Source organism: Rhinoderma darwinii, chromosome 3 (genome assembly GCF_050947455.1).
Source record: "Rhinoderma darwinii isolate aRhiDar2 chromosome 3, aRhiDar2.hap1, whole genome shotgun sequence".
Classification (NCBI taxonomy): domain Eukaryota; kingdom Metazoa; phylum Chordata; class Amphibia; order Anura; family Rhinodermatidae; genus Rhinoderma; species Rhinoderma darwinii.
In genome coordinates, this window is record NC_134689.1 from 341335871 (window position 1) to 341358945 (window position 23075).

Here is a 23075-nt window from a genome sequence, read left to right on the forward strand (position 1 = left end):
CATTTACATTAAGTGACTCACCGGTGACATCTCGAATTCTAGTTCTTTTTCTCCACCAGGTCCAGATCGCTATGATGACTTCTCCCGGTCACAGGCCATTTCTGAAGTTTGCCGCTGAGATGTCTTCAGCTTCTCACTTTTCAAACATTTCTACACCTATAAACAAAGATAAAGTTCTCATTATACCACACACTACGCCCCTAAATATAATAGTTCCATACACTGTACATCTAATCATTATAGCACCATACACTGTGTCCCACACACACACACACACACACACACACACACACACACACACACACACACCGTGCCCCCTGTAGATAGTGCCTGCCATAGAGCCCCCTGTAGATAGTGCCCCCATAGAGCCTTCTGTAGATAGTGCCCTCATATAGCCCACCCCTGTATATAGTGCTCCACAGATAGCCCACCCCTGTATATAGCCCCCCTGTAGATATCGCCCACCCCTGTATATAGTTCTCCACATATAGCCCACCCCTGTATATAGTGCTCCACAAATAGCCCACCCCTGTATATAGCCCCATTGTAGATATAGCACACCCTTGTATATAGTGCTCCACATATAGCCCACCCCTGTATATGGTGCTCCACATATAGCCCACTACAGTATATAGCCCCCCCGTAGATAAAGCCCCCCCTGTAGCTAAAGCCCCCTGTAGATAAAGCCACCCCCCATAGATAAAGCCACCCCCCCCCATAGATAATGCCACACACTTTTTTATTAGGATAAAAAAATAAATACAAACTCACCTTAATTCCATTCCCGCACCGTCCCATGACAATGAAGACCTGCTCACTTCTGCGCAGGTATCCTGGGGTTGAACAACGCAAGCAGCGCGATTACATGATCGCGCCGCTTGCGTCTATGAAAAGCGCTGATTGGTAGGGCAGAATGACTTTCCCTGTCAATTAGTACATTTCAACTACGCAAGCACCGCAAAGTATTGCACCACTTCACTCGTAGAAAGGCACTGAATGGCCGGGCACGGAACATACCCGTCCATTCATTGCTTCTAATTGTACCTGTGTCCTATAGACGCAAGTACAATTATAGTGCAGGAGGGAGTGGCGGCGGCTGGTTTCAGTGGTGTCACCGACCCCACAGAGAGGCAGCAGGCCGCTGTCATGGACGATGTGGCCCTGGCGCTACCTCCCTTTAAGTTGCGCCCGGGGCACATGCCCCGCCTGCCCTCCCTAGCTACGCCCCCTGCATAAGGCTTCCTAGTATAGAGCTACCCGGGCTCTATAAGCTACTGTACTGACTCCGTTGGGTACCATATGCATGGGGATATTCTCCCCTAAAAGCACTCCACACATATGGCATTGAATGGTATATGATATGATTTTTTTTCTGTAGAATTCTTATAGAATTAGACAGAAATCAAAATTGGAGATGCAGTAAAGGCCCCATGCACCTCTATGGAAGCTATATTACTGCTCCATACAAAATTAGCCGTAATGCAGCTATATGCATAAGCTGAAACTCCGCTTCTGGCCAAAACTCAGCTAAACCTCAGTGTCTGGCCAAATTTATGTATCTCTTGTTTCCCCCTAGGCTTAATTTCCTGAACAGGGACTTTCTGGAAATCCCCGTTATCCTCTCCTAGGCCACAGCTAAAGCCAGATTTGGCCGTGACAGTGGAGCAACGCTGTTATGAGCCACTTGAGATCAACATAGGAAATATTACAGCTGTCTGCTGCATCACACAATAATAATATTATAACTGAGCAGTACTGCGAGAAGTCATTGATGGTAGGGAATAAGGTGGCATTAAGAAGGATTAATATAATGGTTAGAAGACAACATATTTTATGGCTATATCATTATAGAAAATGTTTTTTGGTTTGCTAAGGAAATCAGTATTAGGATTAAATGTGTAGCCTGCAGGGAAAGCTTTATCATTGCTTTTGCCAATGTATAATGATGATGATTCTTCTGCTTATTATTATAATTACTATTATTATTACTAATACTTAATATTTACATGTATACCTAAATTCTTTTTAATTAGCACACCTCATTCTTTTTGCCAGATACACAGTTCTTCCCAGCAGGGGCATACATAGGGGTGAGGGGGTCCTAGCAAACATGAACATTTCTTGTGCTTGTGTTTTGTTTTGTCTAGTGTAGGGCATGACACAGGGATTTAAAAACCAAGGAGAGAATCCCTGTGCCACTAGGCATAACACAAGCGTTCCTTTAAAATTATTTTCATACAGCGTTAAAAAAATAAGAGCTGTTTATGGCAGCCTGTACTTGGCTAATGTGCTCCAGACTACAGCCTTCCTTGGATCCTAGGACATGACTTTTATTTACACACCCTTATAATATCCTTACAAATCTATAATACACCATCCAAAGAAATCTATGGACCAATACCATCATTTCTGTGTGCCTCTGAATAAAGCAGTTTTTTCTAACAGATTCATACGGAATCCATGAGAAAATAATCCTGCAGTGCTGTACGGAGGCACCATAAGGCTGCACACGGAGTAGCTACACCTCCATAATAACGAACCATAAGGACTTAGTGTGCCACAATATAGGTTCCATGCACACAGAGCTTATTATGAATTTTAAAAAACCTATGGAGCCCTTCTGTACCTACATATGCATTTAATTTTATACAGAGGTATATGAAATCCAGCAGAGAAAAACCGTGGCATGCTCCATCAGACGCCATGGTGTCGTATGGAGCACCGTGATAGCACACAAAGTATGGGGCCACAAGGACTCTATGTACATCTGAACTGGCTCTGTGCACTTGACTTTGATGTTTTCATTAAACATTAAGAAATGAGGGCAATTATTTAATGTTGCTGTGAGTGTTTTAAGTAATGAAAGTGTATCTGAAAATTCCTGTTTAATCCCTTGGCAACATGTGACGTAACTGTACGATACAGCCACATAAGGGGAGCAGGGAGCATGGATAACCCGCTCTGTACTCAGCGGGTGTTGGATGTAAATGCCGACTCTTTACTCTAACAATTGGGATTAACCTCTTAGAAAGAGAGGTGCTGCCCCCCTTCATCAGCCCATCGCCCCACCTCTTGACGCAATTGCATAATGAAGGCCAGGTCTGCCATCTTCCTGTAACTATTAAGCCCTGCCAGAGTCAGGGCTTAATAGGCGCCGGTTAAAAGTACCATACACTGCAATACATTAATATTGCTGTGTATAGTACAATCTATCAAATTATCGCTTGTTCAAATACCCTAGGTGGACTAAAGAAATAAAAAACAAAAGAGTTAAGAATTAGAATAAAAAAATTTTAACGCTATAAAAAAATATTAAAAGTTAAAAAAAAACTTGTCTTATTTCCCCCTTAAAATAATGTAACAAATATATAAATAAAACATAATTGGTATCGCCTCGTCCATAAAGGTTAAATAAAAAATTCAAGTATTACTGTTTTTTTGTCACCTCAGCGCTCAAAAAAATGGAATAAATACTGATCGAAAGGTCAAAGTGATAAAAAAAAGTTATGGCTGTGACGCAAGGGGTTAACAATCCTCTAGAGACTGGTAAAAAAAAAAGTGTGGTTCATGGGAGGTGCATAGTAATGTTCAGATTTCCAGTTCTCTTGTCTAATGTAGTAAAGCTTTTAGTAGTTGGTAATTTAAATTATTAGCTCAAATTGTTTCCTAGAATCAATTTTATGCTGTTAGAGAATATATTAATTAATCCGGTAATTTCAACAAAGTGTATTATGGTCTGGTTAAGGTAGATTTACACATATCCACCCACGACAGCATCCACGACCCATGGATGAGGAGAATACCCAGTATAATGATCATGACTGTGGCCGGCAACCTCCTTGCAGAGTGTCCTTTCAAAGTAACAGCAGACACATTCAGAATAGATTTTCTTAAATTCATTCTTGAATTTTGCAGGTGTCTAAAGCTATAATTACACCTGTGGACTGATAATAAAGCAAGGTATTATTAACTTAGAACATCTTCATCCTGCCCTGCCGGCCCGGATTAATTGAATTAGGGAGCTTAATGCGCACAATAAAAGAACGATACTGTCCTACACGGAATGACTTTGTAAGTGGTTTGGACTCCGTACAAACATTCAAACAATTCACCACATGAAATTTAGGTTTTTAAAATCTGTTCCATGATTTTCAGATGGATATATATATATATATATATATATATATATATATATATATATAGATAGATATAGATATATATATCTATCTATCTATATGTATAAATAAATATAAAGGTGATTTATTTCAAACAGCAAAACAGGATTCAACGTTTTTGTCCAACCTTAGGACCTTTTTCAAGCATACCGGAGTGCTGCGAGATTTCTTTATATATATCTGGGACAATTATGACATATCCACAGGACATACCATAAGTGTCCGATAGATGCGGGTCTCACCTCTGTGACCTGCACCTATCTCCCCTGTGTCGCTGGGCTGTCAAGGAGGCTTGGTTTTCCAGAAAGAGTAGAGCATGTTTTACTACAGTGTTTCTGGATCCCCCATAGAAGTTTCTATTGAGTTTCAGAAACAGCATAGTTCGATGTGCCTCGCTGTTGCTGTAACTTCTATTCCCTTCTATAGCAGTTCTGGAAATAGCGAAGCAAAACGCGTTTGGCTATTTCTGGAAGAACTGCCAACCTCGGTAGTCAGTGGCCGGAGCCCATCAATGGCGCAGAATGTAGGACAGAGGTCAGGGGCCACCTTCAAGAGATAGGTGTGGGACCCACATCTTTTGGTCATTTATGGTATATCTGATTATTTATACAGCAGTACAAAGACTAGATTTTAGTTTTCGATAGTACAGTTCAGATAAGGCTTCACTTTCTTCATTGCTAGCAGAATGCATTAGGTATTCCAAGTTTGTTCTGTACTTTTAATGGTTAATAACTTGTATTTCCTGCAGATGGTCATCTTTCTAGATTCACTAAATGCAATGTAGCCCAACAGCTACTACTCAGTAGTAGATAATACAGTTCCCTTACTATTACGATTAAAGGATCGTGGACATACCATATGTGCAACCTGTGCCCTTCCACCGGTGCCTAGCAGGTACTGCCACCTATAAAGGAGCTATCAGCATCCTACTGTCTATTAGATTGCTTGTAAGGGATTGAGCGAATGCGTTTCATAGCTCACAAATATTGATGGATTGTTAGAAAGACAAAAGGGAGATACCCTCTGATAATGGGGATACTCTATGATTACAGAGCAAGGGGTCCATATACTCTTCTTGCACAGTGGTCCTCTACTGTCTATGTCTGCCCCGGTGGTGGTTGTAATCTTTTTGACATTTACGTTTCTGTACAGTAAGTATCTTAATTATTTTTCTTATTTTGCTGTACTATTAAGGTATTTTGTAAAACAGTAATGTAAGTAGGTATATTGACACATCAGTACAAACCCTGTCCATCTGCTCTATTACAGCATATGAACATCATAGTGGTAGGTCCATTGCTTGGGACTCCCCTCTATGAGTGGACTTGGGATATTGCACGGTAAATGCTTGGCTGGCCACAGCTTCCCCTGGCAAAATCGATTGTTAGCCTGGGCTCTTGCAGGGTGGACCATCTACAGGAGCTTCTATATGATGAGATGACCCCTTTAAAAAATATAGATAGTGTATACAGTCACTTGTAAACATGTCATGATAGCTCATTACTATAACGTTTTTTATTCTGAGATTCTTTAGAAAAACACGTTAATTAGACCTAAAATGACTTCTTAGCCATGGCATGAAGCTACAACATAACTCCACAGATTTCTGTTTCTAAAGCTAAATTAATGTAAGAAGTAATTAATGCTGGAAAACATATCAAAACCAGATGAATTGCAATATGACTCCAGTGACGGGAAGCTCTAATGATTTCTCCTTTTTTTTCTCTCTCTCTCACAAGGTACTATGCAACCGTGCATCCTTTGAAGAAAAGAATATCAGTTACCACATGTGTATATGTCCTGGCAGGTATCTGGCTCCTGTCCTTCGCTTTGGTTGGACCTGCAATTGCTCATACTTATCATATAGAGTTCCAACAGCAAGGGTTTACCATCTGTGAAGAATTTTGGGTTGATAAAAAGACAGAGGGTTTGGCCTATGCCTACAGCACCCTGATCATTACATACATCCTCCCTTTGTCTGCAGTGTCATTGTCCTATATTTGCATTACGGTTAAGCTGAAGAACAGAGTGGTCCCAGGCCACCCAACACAAAGCCAAGCAGAGTTTGATAGACTCCGCAAGAGAAAGATATTCAGGCTCATTGTGTTGGTGGTAACAGCCTTTGGAATATGTTGGCTTCCCATCCATGTTTTCAATATTATCAGAGACATTGATATAAATCTCATAAACAAGCACTATTTCCTTCTCATTCAGCTTCTCTGTCATTGGTTTGCAATGAGCTCCTCTTGTTGCAATCCTTTCTTGTATGCCTGGCTCCATGACCGATTCCGCAGTGAGTTAAAGAAGATGTTCACCTTTAAACGTAAAATTATTCCAACCAACAACTGTGTGGCCGTGATTGTGATGCTCTAGAAGTCGACTACCCATTAAATCTTAGCAGCAACAACTTAAGGCTTTATGGCTGCTATAAAACCAACCTTTCCTGTCGGACCATTCAAGCTACGCTGAAGTCTATGCTATGTTGTTGCAGTCACTAAATGCTTTCCCAGCAGGCATGTCATGACCCCATAGTAGAAACAGCATTCCAAGTTTCTTTGGATTTTTCTCCAGTTTAGAAAGAGGACACATAGTTTCTTACTAACCAGTCACAGATTCAGTTGGATTTCCGTACTTAAGACAATTAATTCCAATAATAGTGTGTTTTTGTTCCATTGAAACATGATGGCTGGACATATTATCTTTAACTGCAGTGGTTTGAGCATAACCATTCACCATGGAAAACAGATGTCATCACTATAGAAGACTCTTCAGAAAACATTGATAAAAATGTGCCTTCTAAGAGGTTGTACTTCAGCTGCAATTTTCAATTTCAGAAATGCTATTTTTACAACCCTCGTTCTATTAGAGGACTTTACTAACATCTTAAATGGGACCTGTTATCTCTCTTGACATGTCCGTTTTAGTAAACATGTGCATTCTTCATGAAATAACAATTCTGGAGAATCTTTTCTTAGAACTCTGCATTGTGCTCGTTCCTCTGTGTAAATTGACAACTCGGCGTTACCACTGGTTGGAGGTATATGCCCCTTTAACTAGGGGAATGGTTACACTTACACTTGGAGGAGGAATAACAGAGGAACAGCACAACACAGAGTTCTAATAAAAGGAGTTCCAGAATTGTTATTTGATGGGGAATACCAGTTTTTACCTAAACAGACATGTCAGGAGAGATGACAGATTCTCTTTAAGGGCTGTACCTTCCTGTAAACATATTGCTGCCTGTAAGACATGTAAAAAAAAAAGATGTTGCACTGCAAACTTGCCTGGGTATGATTGTGTTAACAGTCCATTAGATATTAGACAGAGTATCTCATCTGAAGCATTCAGGCCATCGCTTTTCTAGCTGCAATTCTGTACTAATTATGTGTCCATTCCTGGTAAATGAATGTAAAAGTTAATATTTGAAAACATGTATGTCGTTCAAAAAAATAAATGAAATTTGGCATTTATTTTTTTCTGCTTACAAGACTACCAATTACGGGCAATATGTAATGTGTTTTGTCTGATTTAAGAAGCCGATCCGGCTTTGAAACATGTTGCTTTTACACATGGATAAAATCCTTGGACTTTTAATTGGCTAAAATAATCTTCATTTTTAAACAATAAGGATGATGAGCAGTGCCAGGAAAAAATTCTGATTAATAAAGTTATATTCTACACCGTGTTCCAAATTATTATGCACATTGGATTTAAGTGTCATAAACATTTAATTATTAGTTTTTCAATTAAACTCATGGATGGTATTGTGTCTTAGGGCTCTTTGGATCATTGTAATCAATCTCAGACACCTGTGATAATTAGTTTTCCAGGTGTGCCCAATCAAAGGAAAACTAATTAAGCAATATGGGAAAGAAAAAGGATCTCTCTGCTGCCGAAAAGCGTGAAATAGTGCAATACCTTGGACAAGGTATGAAAACATTGGATATTTCAAGAAAACTTAGGCGTGATCATCGTACTGTGAAAAGATTTGTGGCTGATTCAGAGCATAGACAGGTTCGTTCAGATAAAGGCATAATGAGGAAGGTTTCTGCCAGACAAATTAATAGGATTAGGAGGCAGCTGCTAAAATGCCATTGCAAAGCAGCAAACAGGTATTTGAAGCCGCTGGTGCCTCTGAAGTCCCGCGAACCTCAAGGTGTAGGATCCTCCAGAGGTTTTCAAGTATGCATAAAGCTATTATTCGGCCACCCCTAAACAATGCTCACAAGCAGAAACGGTTGCAGTGGGCTTAGAAATACATGAAGACTAATTTTCAAACTGTGTGGTTTACTGATGAGTGCCGTGCAACCCTGGATGGTCCAGATGGATGGAGTAGTGGATGGTTGGTGAATGGCCACCATGTCCCAACAAGGCTGCGACATCAGCAAGGAGGTGGCGGAGTCATGTTTTGGGCTGGAATCATGGGGAGAGAGCTGGTAGGCCCCTTTAGGGTCCCTGACGGTGTGAAAATGACCTCTGCAAAGTACGTAGAGTTTATGACTGACCACTTTCTTCTGTGGTACAAAAAGAAGAACCGTGCCTTCCGTAGTAAAATTATCTTCATGCATGACAATGCACCATCTCATGTTGCAAAGAATACCTCTGTGTCATTGGCTGCTATGGGCATAAAAGGAGAGAAACATATGGTGTTGGCCCCATGTACCCCTGACCTCAACCCTATTGAGAACCTTTGGAGCATCCTCAAGCACAATATCTATGAGGATGGGAGGCAGTTCACATCAAAACAGAAGCTCTGGGAGGCTATTCTGACATCCTGCAAAGATATTCAAGCAGAAACTGTCCAAATACTCACAAATTCAATGGATGCAAGAATTGTGAAGGTGATATCAAAGAAGGGGTCCTATGTTAACATGTAACTTGGCCTGATAAGTTTTTTTTTATTGAAAGAGCTTTTGATTTCTGTAAATATGACCTCCTGATGCTGCAAATTCAACAAATTGCAATTTTAGTTCTCTTTACAACCTTTAAAATGTTTTCATCTCTGCTGTGCATAATACATTGAAACAGTGCATTTTGAGTTTTTTACTTCTAAAAAAAAATCTGTTATCATTAGGAGATTTGTTCAATAAAATTTGCATTATACTCCAACGGTTGATGGCTTGAAGATTATACTGACTGTTATTTGCATCGACTATTTAGGAAAATCAGCGAAAAATAACATTTGCATAATAATTTGGAACACGGTGTAGATTGTAAGCTGTTGGGACAGGCCTACATTTCAAATTGTTATTTTTTTTTAATTCATTTTTCACAATGTTTAATATTTGTAGCAAAGTAAAAAAAAATAATATATGTTGTGATTGATGAGAAGGTGGACAAACCAGCAATTATTTTTTTAAGTGAGAGATAACCAGATGAACAAGAAATGTTGAGAACTTGCAATCTCCAATCAGATGTTTTCCTGGATTCACAAACCTATGCTCCCAGTAACATCAGTAATAATCACTGTGAAGGCATGTCACCCACAATGTGCTACGTACCAACCAATGCTTTACTAAGCATCTACAAAGCTTAATGTAAGTAAATGCACTCCCACAATACATAAAAACTAAAATTAGTACTATAATATTGCACACTTAATGTCAACTTTCTTTCAAATTTTACTTCTAAAGAGACTCTGGAGATTAGAAAATCTTTAAAAAAATTCCTTTTTTCCATTGGTTCCCTGAAATGCAAATCAATCTAATTGACTGCGAATCTCAAACCTGGTGAGTCAATTCTACCATTTATAAGACATACTTAGGCTTCATTCACATCTGCGATAGGGTCTCGTTCCGACATTCTGTCTGAGCTTTCCGTTAGAACGGGACCCTGACTGACACAAATGGAAATCAAAGGTGATTTCAATGGTGATGGATCCGTTGCCAATGGTTTTCGTTTGTCTCAGTTGTGCAAGGGTTCCGTCGTTTTGCGCTTTCAAAAGGTAAAGCAATACACCAAATTCATAGCCTTCTCGGTAAGCTCACCTCAGATCCCTCAGTAATTATTTTTTTATAAGAAGCAGATTTTATTAAATCATAAACGCATAAATGTGGACATAATGAACAGAGGAGACTTTAGACTGTAAGGAAATGTTATATGGGACAGGTGGAAAGGACATGTACCAGCCATAAATAAACCTGTGAACTTTAATTTAAAGCGGATCTGTCACCTCAACACGTTGCTCTAGGCGAGGGCAAAACATCACAGGGGAAGGTACACTCTCCCATTTGGCTAACAGGTGTGATAACAAAATACACCGGACTCATAACTATGTTCATGGAGCGTACTCCCCCCACCACTTCTCCGACCTTCTCACAGTAACCAACGAGCTGCTGCATATGCAGATACACAGCAGCCATCTGTCAATTATTATAGAGAGGGGTGGGGGAGCGCTCTCCCAAAGAATAACCCGGATTCATAAAAATACGTCCAGTTATTTTCACTATCACCCATATCACCCACACAGCACAATATTGTTTTACGCTGTTTCGATTAATAGAAGAACAGATATGCTGCCCCCATCCAGGGCAGCACACAGATGGGATAGACCTGTTTTAAGGAAAATATGTCTGCAAAACTTTAATCAGTTAAACATTTTAAATTCTTATCATACAACTATTACTTAACAAGATGCCGGATTATGTGTCAGGGTATGTGCACACGTAGTGTTTTCAGACGTTTTTCGGCCCTAAACGTCCCGAAAAACAGCTGAAAAATCGGAAGCAGACCGCCTCCAAACATCTGCCCATTGATTTCAATGGGAAAAACGGCGTTCTGTTCCGACGGACCGTTTTTCATGTCACTTCTTCAGACATTTTTGGAGCCGTTTTTCATAGACTATAGAAAAACAGCTCCAAAAAAGGCAGTAAAAAACACAGCGGAAAAGCGCGCGTATGATTAAAAACGGCTGAAAATCAGGAGCTGTTTTCCCTTGAAAACAGCTCCGTACCACTCATATATAATTTACACAAGAATGAAATATATGCAAAGCTTAGCCTGTTAATTGAGTGAAGGTGCAAGATATTAAATACCATTTCAAAAGACATTTAAAGGCTTTTTTTTTTAAAGGGATTTTCCAATTAGAATAAATTGATGGACTATCCTTAGGATAGGCCATCAACATCTGATCGGTTAGGGTTTGACTCCCGGTGCCTCGGCGCTCATGCCTTCATTCCTTACCTACTTGTAGTGGTGGTTCACAGTATTACAGCCTTCTCCAATTCAATTTTTTACAACTGGAAAATCCTTTTAATCTAAATTTCATTAGAAGAGTTTTTCAAATGATAAACAACGGAAAACTAACAAAAAAACATATGACAAAATAATCATACAGCAATAATAATAATAATAATGATAGTTCAATACTGGGCATACTACTAGAGACTAGAAAGAGGGCAGAAAGAGAGAGAAAAAAAGATGGGGGAAGGTATAGGTATAAAGGAAGGAGTATTTGAAGGTCGCATTACCAAGTAAATTTTATCGTGTATCTCATAGGAAAGTTAAATGTCAAGTCAACTATTTAGCAAAATGTGGGCCAATCTTGAAAGTGGACCATGACAATCACATTAGCATAATTTGGTCTCAGCAAATGCAACCATGAGGGATTCCATTATATATGCTTTTTTGGGGGCCTCCCTACTCTTTCTTCAACTGTTGTCTCCTCATTAAATGCTCCTATCAAGGAAGATTAAGTCACAGAGGCCTTAAAATTTTTATCAAATTCTAAAAGTCCTGGCCCACTGTATTATAAGAAAATGGCCCCTTTACTAACTCAACATTTTACTAAACTCTATAATCACATTCTATCGGATAACCCCCCCCCCCTCCCGTAATTCTTAGATACCAAAATTTTAATGATCCCAAAGCTTGGGAAGATGATTTCCATTGTCAAAACCTTTGCCCTATCTTCATTTTCATCATCGTTTATAAACAGTTTGCAAAAATGTTTTAGCCCTCTCTATGACATCTTTCATTTTGAGTTTTATTACTTCTCGCCAAACGATGGACAACATATGCCTCATAGTTAAGATTCTCTATCGTGCCTTCTCTAACAAACAAGAATTAATACCGTTGAGTCTAGACTTAAAGAAAGCTTTGGATTCTGTAAAAGGGGAATATTTAGCTCTGTCATTAGAAGTAATGGGCATCCAATGCCCATTTTTTTTGAATCCCTTTGACTCCTCCATTCAGCTTCTCAGGCCACAGTAAAGTTTCAAAGAATCAATTGTCCTCCTCCCTTATTCCCTCTCTTCTCTGCCATCCCCATAGAGCCTTTAGCTCTTGTAATCCATTAAAGCGTGGACAACTAGGAATATTGTATAGGACCATATTCTTTCAAACATAGTATGTATGCAATTGACACTAGAAACCTTCAGGTCTCCCTCCCAAATCTGTGCCATATTTTAATCTATTTTTAGATGTGTTCAGAACGTTGTTTTAACTCTTCTAAGTTGGAAGGTATAGGCCTAAATATGCATCCTTACCTGGAACGATTGATTACCCAGAACTTTCGCTATAAGTGGAAACAGGTTCCCACCTCATCAGGGGCGCAACTAGGAAAGACTGGGCCCCATAGCAAACTCTTATCCGGGGCCCCACCGGGTGCCACAAGCAGCCCCCCTTATAAATAGTGCCCCCTGTAGGATGTGCCATATAGTCCCCCTGTAGACAGTGCTATATAGCCCCACCTATAGACAGTGTCACACCCCATTTGTAGATAGCGCCCCCACCTCCCCCTTGTAGATAGTGCCATACAGCCCCCCCCCAGTAGATACTGCCATAATGCCCCCACTGTATATAGCGCTATACAGCTCCCACTGTATATAGTGCCACCCAGACCCCCTCCCTTGTATATAGTGCCACACAGCCCACCCCTTAGTAGAAAGTGCAGCACAGCCCCCCCTTAGTAGAAAGTGCCATACACAGACCCCTATAGATTGAGCCACACTCAGCCCCCTGTAGATAGAGCCACAGCCCTCCCCCTTGTAAATAATGCCATACAGTTCCCCATGTGTATAATGCCACACAGCTCCCCCTTGTGTATAGTGCCACACAGCCCCCCCTTTGTGTATAGTGCCACACAGCCCCCCCCCTTGTGTATAGTGCCACAAGGCAAAGGCACATACGAGAAAGTTGTATCAGCCAGGGAGATGTCACTCAAACATGGAAAGGTGGGTTTTGAGGCAGGACTATGTGACTCTTCAGGATAGCGGCACCGCCCCCTGACCATCTAATGGGTAATTAGCATATAGTGTGCACCGTTTTAAAAGTGAATTTTAAGGATTTTGCTGCATATGAAAAAAACTTAGAAGGGAATGTTTGGAAATATTGTCATGTCATGTATTATCACATGGTGGAGGTTCAAGGGCTTAAAACTATCTGACAGATTCCCATTAAATATACAATGAATTGAGAACAATTCCATCTGCCCTGCAATTTTGTTATTATAAATATATCCTATATAACTACATATCCAGAACCATGCTCTGACATATATACAGTACCACAACCAAGCTCAGTACATAAATACAGTACCACAACCAAGATCAGTACATAAATACAGCACTAGAACCAAGCTAAGTACATATATATAGCACCAGAACCAAGCTCAATACATAAATAAAGCACTAGAACCAAGCATTGACATATATACAGCACCAGAAAAAAGCTCAGTACATATATACAGCACTAGAACCAACCTCAGTACATAAATACAGCACTAGAACCAAGCATTGACATATATACAGCACCAGAACAAAGCTCAGTACATATATAATATATACAAATTTGCTTTTGCCAAAATAAACCCTATTCCCAACTAACCCTAAAGAATATTTTGTAACTTTTATTAGGCTATTAAAACAAAACAGACGAACAACATATAGATTAAAAGTTAAACGTGCTTGCTGCTGCAACACAGTAACACAGTGGGAAACTGCCCACACAAGGTAAGGAGTGCAATATCAATGAGGCAGGCGGCTGCAGAACGCCAGGCCCAATCTGAAGTGCAATTAATAAAGCCAGCAGCAGGAGCACGATATATTAAAAAAATATATATAAAAAATATGAAAAGAGCCCCCCCGACATGTTTCACCACACAAGTGGCGTCTTCAAGGCACTCAGACCGTCCTATCTCAGTTTAGAAGCGATAGCCAATGGAATCACTAGATGATGGACAAATCTGAAACAGGTAGAGAGGTCGAGCCTCTCATAGTATGATGGACACTCCTATTGGCCAATGAAAATGCCATGTAAGTGGCCTATGTTGTAATCAGGTTGAGGCATTTTCGCATACGAAGATTTTGCCTGATAGAAAAATACCGAGGTACCCGGCATTAACATAAGAGTTATCATTCTACTTTGCCAATGTGAAGACCAGTAAGTATTAACACGGTATAATATAAAGATTAGGAAGTCCCGGATACTTTAATCTGCTGGGTATGTTATACGGACTCCTCTGTCAGAGGGAATCCATAAAGAATACTCGACCATGGGGTAAATGTATTTGTCCGAAGAACGGAAAACAGCGTGGCTGTACATTTGTTGTAGTAAGGCCTACACAATGGTTCGATAATGAAGGTAAACAATAAATAATAATAAGTATTTGTCATAATATTTCAAAAGAGGTAAAGTCTCTCGTAAAAGCAGAGACCCCTCTATGTCAGAACACATTATTATTTAGTCAAATATTTTTGTTATAAAACCCAATGTAGAGGTTTTGAGATAGTGTATCCTTAGTTGATAATCATAAAAAGGCTGCAAAAGTGAAGCCTTCGTGAAGTCCCTTAGGGTTCAAGGTACCCAGCCTATGGATCCACCTGGCTTCCTCCTGTAAAAGTTTGCGGTCAAGGATCCCTGCTCGTGGACCCAGTTTAATCTGGGTGATGCCCCAGAATTTTAGTAGTTGGGTGTTACCACCATGGACAGATCTAACATGTCTTGATAAGGGAGTATCTTCTTTATTATTTATGGTAGAAAAATGTTTGGAGATTCTTCTTCTCAGTTCTTGGATTGTTTTGCCCACATAAAGCTTGGGCATTTCGCCACGTAAACTACTCTGCTACTTTGGCAGCTTATAAATTGTTTAATCTGAAGGTTTTATTATCTAGAGGACTGCAAAATTTTTTAGTGGTGGGCATAGATGGACAGAAGGAGCATCTACCACAAGGATGGGATCCAATGACTGACGATTTAAGCCAGCATTTAGGTGTTGATGAGGTCTGAGAATAGTGACTATGTACAAGATAATCACATAGATTTTTACCTCTTCGATAAGTAACACTGGGATTGATAGATATTTGGTCACAGAGATCAGAGTTTGCACGGAGAATAGGCCAGTATTTTTGTCTAATTTTTGTTACTTGATGGGAGCAAACATCGAAGGTACCAATACAGCTAACAGTCTAAAAGGATTTTGCGGACTTTGCATCAGTTTTTGTATTAGGCTGGGTTCACACGACCTATTTTCAGGCGTAAACGAGGAGTATTATGCCTCGATTTACGCCTAAAAATACGGTTCCAATACGTCGGAAAACATCTGCCCATTCATTTGAATGGGTTTGCCGACGTACTGTGCCGACGACCTGTCATTTTACGCGTCGCTGTCAAAAGACAACGCGTAAAATGACTGCCTCGTCAAAGAAGTGCAGGACACTTCTTTGGACGTAATTTGAGCCGTTTTTCATTGAATCCAATGAAGAATAGCTCCAAATTACGGCCGTCAAAGATGCCTCGCAAAATGCGAGTACGAGCAATTACGTCTGAAATTTAGGAGCTGTTTTCTCTTGAAAACAGCTCCGTAATTTCAGACGTAATGGTCGTTATCGTATGCACATACCCTTAGAGTTACTCATAGAGTTGGTTTCACACAAAATATATTTTCTATCTGTCGCCCTGGCCCTGTCATAGGCTCTATGCAAATATTTCTTTGGATAGCCACGGGCAATGAATTTTGAAAACAGCCCATCACATTCAATTTTAAATGATTTTTCGTCGGAACAGTTCCTTTTTGCTCTCAAGTATTGTCCTATTAGGATACCCCTCTTTAAGTAAGGGGATGGTGACTGTCCCAATGCAAAAAGCTATTTGTAGCTGTAGATTTACGTGAGATATTAGTTTGGACACTACCACTAGGGTGTAGGGAAATTTTTAGATCAAGAAATGTAATTTCGGTATGATGAATCTCATAAGTAAATTTCATGCCAATTTGTTTGCTATTGAGTATTGACATAAAGTCAATGAATAAGGAGCGGTCCCCATCCCCCAAAAATCTAAATATCATCAGTATATCTACAAATAAATGATATGTGACAAGTGAAGCAAAGTAAGTCTTTCCCACCACCCTAAAAATAAATTTGCGTAGGTAGGGGCACAGGCTGTAACCATTGCTGTGCCTTATACTTGATGGTAAAATTTTTTGGCAAAAACAAAATAGTTGTGAGTTAACAAAAACCGGAGAAGTGACAATACAAATTTATTGTGCATTTGAAATTGAGTGCCTTTAGTGCTTAAAAAGTGAGTGACAGCTGTAAGGCCATTTTCGTGTTGAATATTAGTGTATAAAGACTCAACGTCAATACTAGCAATCATAGTGGTTGGAGTGACATGAATTTCCTGGATCCTAGTGATAGTGTCCTTGGTATCTCTCAAATGTGACGGTAGAGATGTGACAAAAGGTGCAAGGATTTCGTCCACTTATAGACTAATACCTTGTGTAAGGCTGTCATTGCCAGATACAATAGGCCTGCCTGGGACAGGGCGAGTGGTTTTGTGTATTTTTGGTAGTGCATAAAAAGGTAGCAATGGTAGGGCTAGGATTAAACAAAAACTTAAATTCATCCTGTGTGATGATGTTACAGGTTTTAGTTTCAAACGCGAGAGCACGTAATTCTGTCAGGAACAAGTGTGTTGGATCACTGTCAAGGATGGTATACGTGGTAGTGTTATCAATCAGTCTATGAACCATGTACACATAGTCCTTCTCATCCATGACTACAATATTGCCCCCCTTGTCTGAGGGTTTCACAACCAGATGTTCATTTTTACATAATTCATCTAATGCCAGTTTCTCTGTTTGACTTAAATTGCTCGAAATCTTTGATTTGTCATGTCTAAGTTTTTTCAATTCAGCACTGACCATCTAGACAAAAATTTCAATATGGGAGTATTGTGAGAAGGGAGGTGTTAGTTTGGAATTAGGTCGTAGTGAGGAGAAAGGACCTTGCGCACTGGTACCTGCAACCTCATTTTCAAGCAGTAGATTCTCAAGGTCTCTCAAAGTATTTGTTTCAATACTATCTATATCACTTCTTCCTTGTGTATTATTTTTGAAAAATGTACGCATAGTCAACTTCCTGGCAAATAAGTTGATATCCTTAGTCCAATTAAACTTATTGAAAGCGGGGATTGGGGTATATGACAATCCTTTGCATAGCAAGGACTCATGATGCGGGTTTAAGTGAATGGAAGAGATATTACAGATTTGCATCTCGTCACCACCTGAGTTACCAGATGGAAGAGCTATTGTTGTTATTGATTCAGACCCCAACGCAGATTGGGTGGGCCTTATAAGGGAAACCACTGTTGGGTCCCATATTGGTCGTACTTGTGCTTGTGGGACATCTGGTAATCCCTCCAGTCAAATTTATGCCCACCGGTCGAAGAGTAGAAAGTATATTTGAAGTAATGGAGGCACAGGAAATTAAAGATGAAGAATTGTAAGTACCGAAAGGATGTGTTGCAGTCACGTTGATTTGGCATGGTGTGATTGGTTTAGGTTGTGTTAATACTCTTTTGGAAGAACTGTGTCTGTTATTTTTAATTTTAGGTTTAGTACCTATCCTAGAGCTAATAGATTCATCAGTACCCGAAATATTGGATCCCGAAAAATCTCTGTTGATTACAGTTCGTTTAGGGCAGGGGTCTCAAACTCGGCCGGGTAAGTGGGCCACATATAGAAAAAATGGGAAGTTGACGGGCCGCATTACTTTCAAATTTGATACAATACAAAATTATTGTTAATCAATTAGTTATTTGAACTACTACAACACTATATTACTATAATAATAATACTACATTACTATAATAATAATAATAATAATAATAATAATACATTACTATAATAATACGGCTAGGTTTAAAATTTGAGATATTTCTCCACGTGCTTATTTCAACAATCCAGTTTTCCAGTTTAAGTGTCGCTAAATGCAGTCCAGCGGCTCAGTTAGCAGCGTTTGCAGACACACATGTCAAGATTGGGCAGCCCCTTTTTAGATAGTGCCACAGTGCCCTCTGTGGATGCTGCCGCAGTGCCCTCTGTGGATGCTGCTGTGCCCTCTGTGGATGCTGCCTCTCTGCCCTCTGTGGATGCAGCCGCTGTGCCCTCTGTGGATGCTGCCGCAGTGCCCTCTGTGGATGCTGCCATAGTGCGCTCTGTAGATGCTGCCACAGATTCCTCTGTAGATGCTGCCACAGTGCCCTCTGTAGATACTGCCACAGTGCCCTCTGTAGATGTTGCCACAGTGCCCTCTGTAGATGTTGCCACAGTGCCCTCTGTAGATGCTGCCACAGTGCCCTCTGTAGATGCTGCCACAGTGCCCTCTGTAGATGCTGCCACAGTGCCCTCTGTAGATGCTGCCACAGTGCCCTCCACAGATGCTTCCACAGTGCCCTTCGCAGATCCTGCCACAGTGCCCTCCACAGATGCTGCCACAGTGATATCAGGGGCTTGCCCAGAGCTTGAGTCCCGGAGCAGAGCCGCTTCTAGCACCCTGCCTGGGATTCCAGCTCTGCTCTTGACATCACTGTCCATATATGGACAGAGATGTCAGGGGCCACCCCAGAGCTGGAGTCCCGGGCAGAGCGCTGGTAGGCTCTTCCTGGGACTCGAGTTGTGCTCCTGACATCACTGGTACTCCTGCTCTGGGGAAGCCCCTGACATCATTGTCGATGTATGGACAGCGATGTCAGAGGCTTCCCCAGAGTCCCAGAGCAGAGCCTATACTAGCGCTCTGCCCGGAACTCTGGCCCCGGGTGAAGCCCGAGACATCATGTGTCCAAACATGGACACTGATGTCAGTGAATTCCACAGAGTCCCGGAGCTGAGCCGATACTAGCGCTCTGCCCGGGACTCCGCTCTGGGGAAGACCCTGACACACTGTCCATATATGAACAGCGATGTCAGGGAATTCCACAGAGTCCCGGAGCAGAGCCGATACTAGGGCTCTGCCCGGGACTCCGCTCTGGGGAAGACCCTGACACACTGTCCATATATGGACAGCGATGTCAGTGATTTCCCCAGAGTCCCGGAGCAGAGCCGATACTAGCGCTCTGCCCGGGACTCTGCTCTGGGGAAGACCCTGACACACTGTCCATATATGGACAGCGATGTCAGTGAATTCCACAGAGTCCCGGAGCAGAGCCTGTACTAGCGCTCTGCACGGGACTCCGGCTCTGGGGAAGCCCAGACATCGCTGTTCATATGTGGACAGCGATGTCAGGGAATTCCAGAGTCTCGGAGCAGAGTTTGTACTAGCGACTCTGTGTCCCGCGGGCCACAGATGACAGCCCCAGGGGCCGCATGCAGCCTGCGGGCCGAGTGCTTAAGACCCCTGGTTTAGGGGCAGTATATGCACGTGTAAACTTGACCTGTGTCAAAGTCCCTCCTATCCCTAATGTACTTCCGATGTTTCCTTTCTTTGATGTCACCCTGTAATTTCTCAATATTTTACTGTAATTTATTCTCACAGTTACTGAATTCTAGTGAGGAACTAAATGCTTTAATGTCTCCAATTTCTTTTGCTAGCTGCACTGTGATTTTATAAAATTCTCTTTTCTCAAAGTCCAAAATATAATTCAGCATCCGTAATGAGTTAGCAGTTAATAATTCTTCCCATCCCTTAATGAATTCAGCGTCGTCTCGATAGGAATTCGGGGTAATAATAATCCGCAAGCCCCTGTATACCATTAGCTGTTCAATATATGTTTGCAGACTAGCTACTTCCCAGCAGGATCTGATGTATTTTTAGTATGTTTTCTTTAGATCTCTAAATGCTATCTGGATATCAAATTGATGCAGAGGAATACTCTCAGTTGAAAACACATAGGCTACTTCTGCAGATATACTCTCTGAATTGGGTTTATGAGACAGGAAACCTGCCATCACTAATGTGTTCTGAATGTACAAGAAGTTCTACAGTGGGAACAAGGTCAGAACTAAGGGTAATTAACCCAATATTGGTTTATACAAAAAAAAAAGGTGAGAGGGAGACCCTAATAGCTGACGGATATTAGAACATATTATATGCAAATTTGCTTTTGGCAAAATAAACCCTTTTCCCAACTAACCCTGAAGAATATTTTGTAACTTTTATTAGGCTATTAAAGCAAAACAGACGAACCACATATAGATTAAAAGTTAAACGTGCTTGCTGCTGCAACACAGTAACACAGTGGGACACTGCCCACACAAGGTAAGGAGTGCAATATCAATGAGGCCGGCGGCTGCAGAACGCCAGGCCCAATCTGAAGTGCAATTGATAGAGCTAGCTGCAGGAGCACGATATATAAAAAATATGAAAAGAGCCCCCCTGACATGTTTCACCACACAAGTGGCGTCTTCAGTGGTACTGGTGCTAATGACAGCGCGCCGCCGATTTCCGGAACTAAAATAGAGTCCGGAAAGACGCAGTGAGAAAGAGATCTCCCAATCAGATGTTACCAGCAGAGTCGAACCTCCCATAGTTTTGACAGACACTCAGACTGCCCTATCTCAGTTTAGAAGCGATAGCCAATGGAATCACTAGATGATGGACCAATCTGAAACATGTAGAGAGGTCGAGCCTCTCATAGTATGATGGACACTCCTATTGGCCAATGGAAATGCCATGTAAGTGGCCTATGTTGTAATCAGGTTGAGGCATGCGCATGCGAAGATTTTGCCTGATAGAAAAATACCGAGGTACCCGGCATTAACGTAAGAGATATCATTCCACTTTGCCAATGTGAAGACCAGTAAGTATTGACATGGCATAATATAAAGACTAGGAAGTCCCAGATACTTTAATCTGCTGGGTATGTTATATGGAATCCTCTGTCAGAGGGAATCCATAAAGGATACTCGATCATGGGGTAAATGTATTTGTCCGAAGAACGGAAAACAGCGTGGCTGTACATTTGTTGTAGTAAGGCCTACACAATGGTTCGATAATGAAGGTAAACAATAAATAATAATCAGTATTTGTCATAATATTTCAAAAGAGGTAAAGTTTCTCGTAAAAGCAGAGACCCCTCTATGTCAGAACACATTATTATGGAAAGAAGTATCCATATTTAGTAAAATATTTTTGTTATAAAACCCAATGTAGAGGTTTTGAGATAGTATATCCTTAGTTGATAATCATAAAAAGGCTGCAAATGTGAAGCCTTCGTGAAGTCCCTTAGGGTTCAAGGTACCCAGCCTATGGATCCACCTGGCTTCCTCCTGTAAAAGTTTGCGGTCACGGTTCCCTGCTCGTGGACCCAGTTTAATCTGGGTGATGCCCCAGAATTTTAGTAGTTGGGTGTTACCACCATGGACAGATCTAACATGTCTTGATAAGGGAGTATCTTCTTTATTATTTATGGTAGAAAAATGTTTGGAGATTCTTCTTCTCAGTTCTTGGATAGTTTTGCCCACATGGGCATGCCTGGCCATTCAGCGCTAAAGCATGCATTTGGCTGTCGCATGTATTTGGCCCCATCGAGTGCTAGCGACGCCTACAGGCATGAGAGGGCCTGTGTTGTCTGGCCCATACTTGTTGGAGGCTCGGCAATGCGGGCCCCATAGTAGCAGCGCTACCGCTGTAGCAGCCATAACGGGATATGGGGGGAATGTTGGCTGGCGGCACGGGCCCCCTCAAGCCGTGGGCCCCGTAACAGCCACTACGGCTGCTACCGCGGTAGTTACGCCACTGCACCTCATATAGGTAACCATTCCCAAAAACCCTGCATCCCTTTGCTTGTGCAATTATCCTAAATTATTTTCAAGTATCAGAAAACTCCTTGAGGAATGATCCCATTATCACATATCTTGACTGGAGAGACTGTCTGTAATCCGCATGAAAATTTTCCCTAAACTGCTCAATCTCTTTAGATCTTTACCTGTACCCATTCCTAGACGTGCTCTGTTAGACATCCAGGGCATCATTGATAAATTTACGTCCGTAGGCAGATTCCATATCGTTCTCCCATGTCTGGTGGTCTGGGGTCACCAAATTTAAAGTTGTACTATTTAGCTGTGATATTTTCTCAAATTGCAGTGTGTAATGATAACCCACATTACATTAGATGGGCCTTATTTTAATCCCTTTCTATGAATCACTCCCCACCTCACGCCCTAATGTGGTCACGCTGTCAGTAATAAAGTGGTTGCACAGTGTTTACTCTGTCCTACTTATAGACATAATTTTAAACTTTCGAACCCTTTTTCTTTACAAAGCCTTTTTAATAGGCCAGATTTTTCCCGAGGTCAATCACCTGCTGCTTTTTTAGTGGTGGTTAGATCACATTTCGCCACAATTTTTAAACTTACCCAAGATAGAAAAATGAAATCTTTTGAAGACTTGAGGAATCACCTAGATAACTTTCTAAGGAAACATTATAGATATCTGCAAAATACATAAATTCCTTACATTTTCAAAGTCCCACCAGGAACCCTTCCTTCCATTTGAAAACCTATGCAGACTTACACATAAAAATAAAGGGATGATCTCTTAATTCTGTTCACAATTTAGAAACTTGAGTTCTGCAACCCCCCTCCCCAACATTCTGGTGATCAGCGCCTCCAAGTGCATAATGAAGCTCTGCTCTCTCCCTTTGTTCAGTGCCACCAAGTGCACAATAACACTGGACACCAAGAGA

The 23075-nt window shown here is 41.1% G+C and overlaps 1 protein-coding gene across 1 annotated transcript in view; it reads left to right on the plus strand.

Moving 5' to 3' along the window:
- The window catches only part of PRLHR (prolactin releasing hormone receptor), a 209813-nt gene extending 202180 nt beyond the window's left edge, over positions 1-7633 (plus strand). Inside the window, exon 3 of the mRNA XM_075855322.1 lies at positions 5915-7633. Coding sequence (XP_075711437.1) covers positions 5915-6548 — 634 coding nt within the window. The 3' untranslated portion in view covers positions 6549-7633. The remainder of the gene's footprint in view (positions 1-5914) is intronic.
- The last annotated feature ends 15442 nt before the right edge of the window (positions 7634-23075 follow it).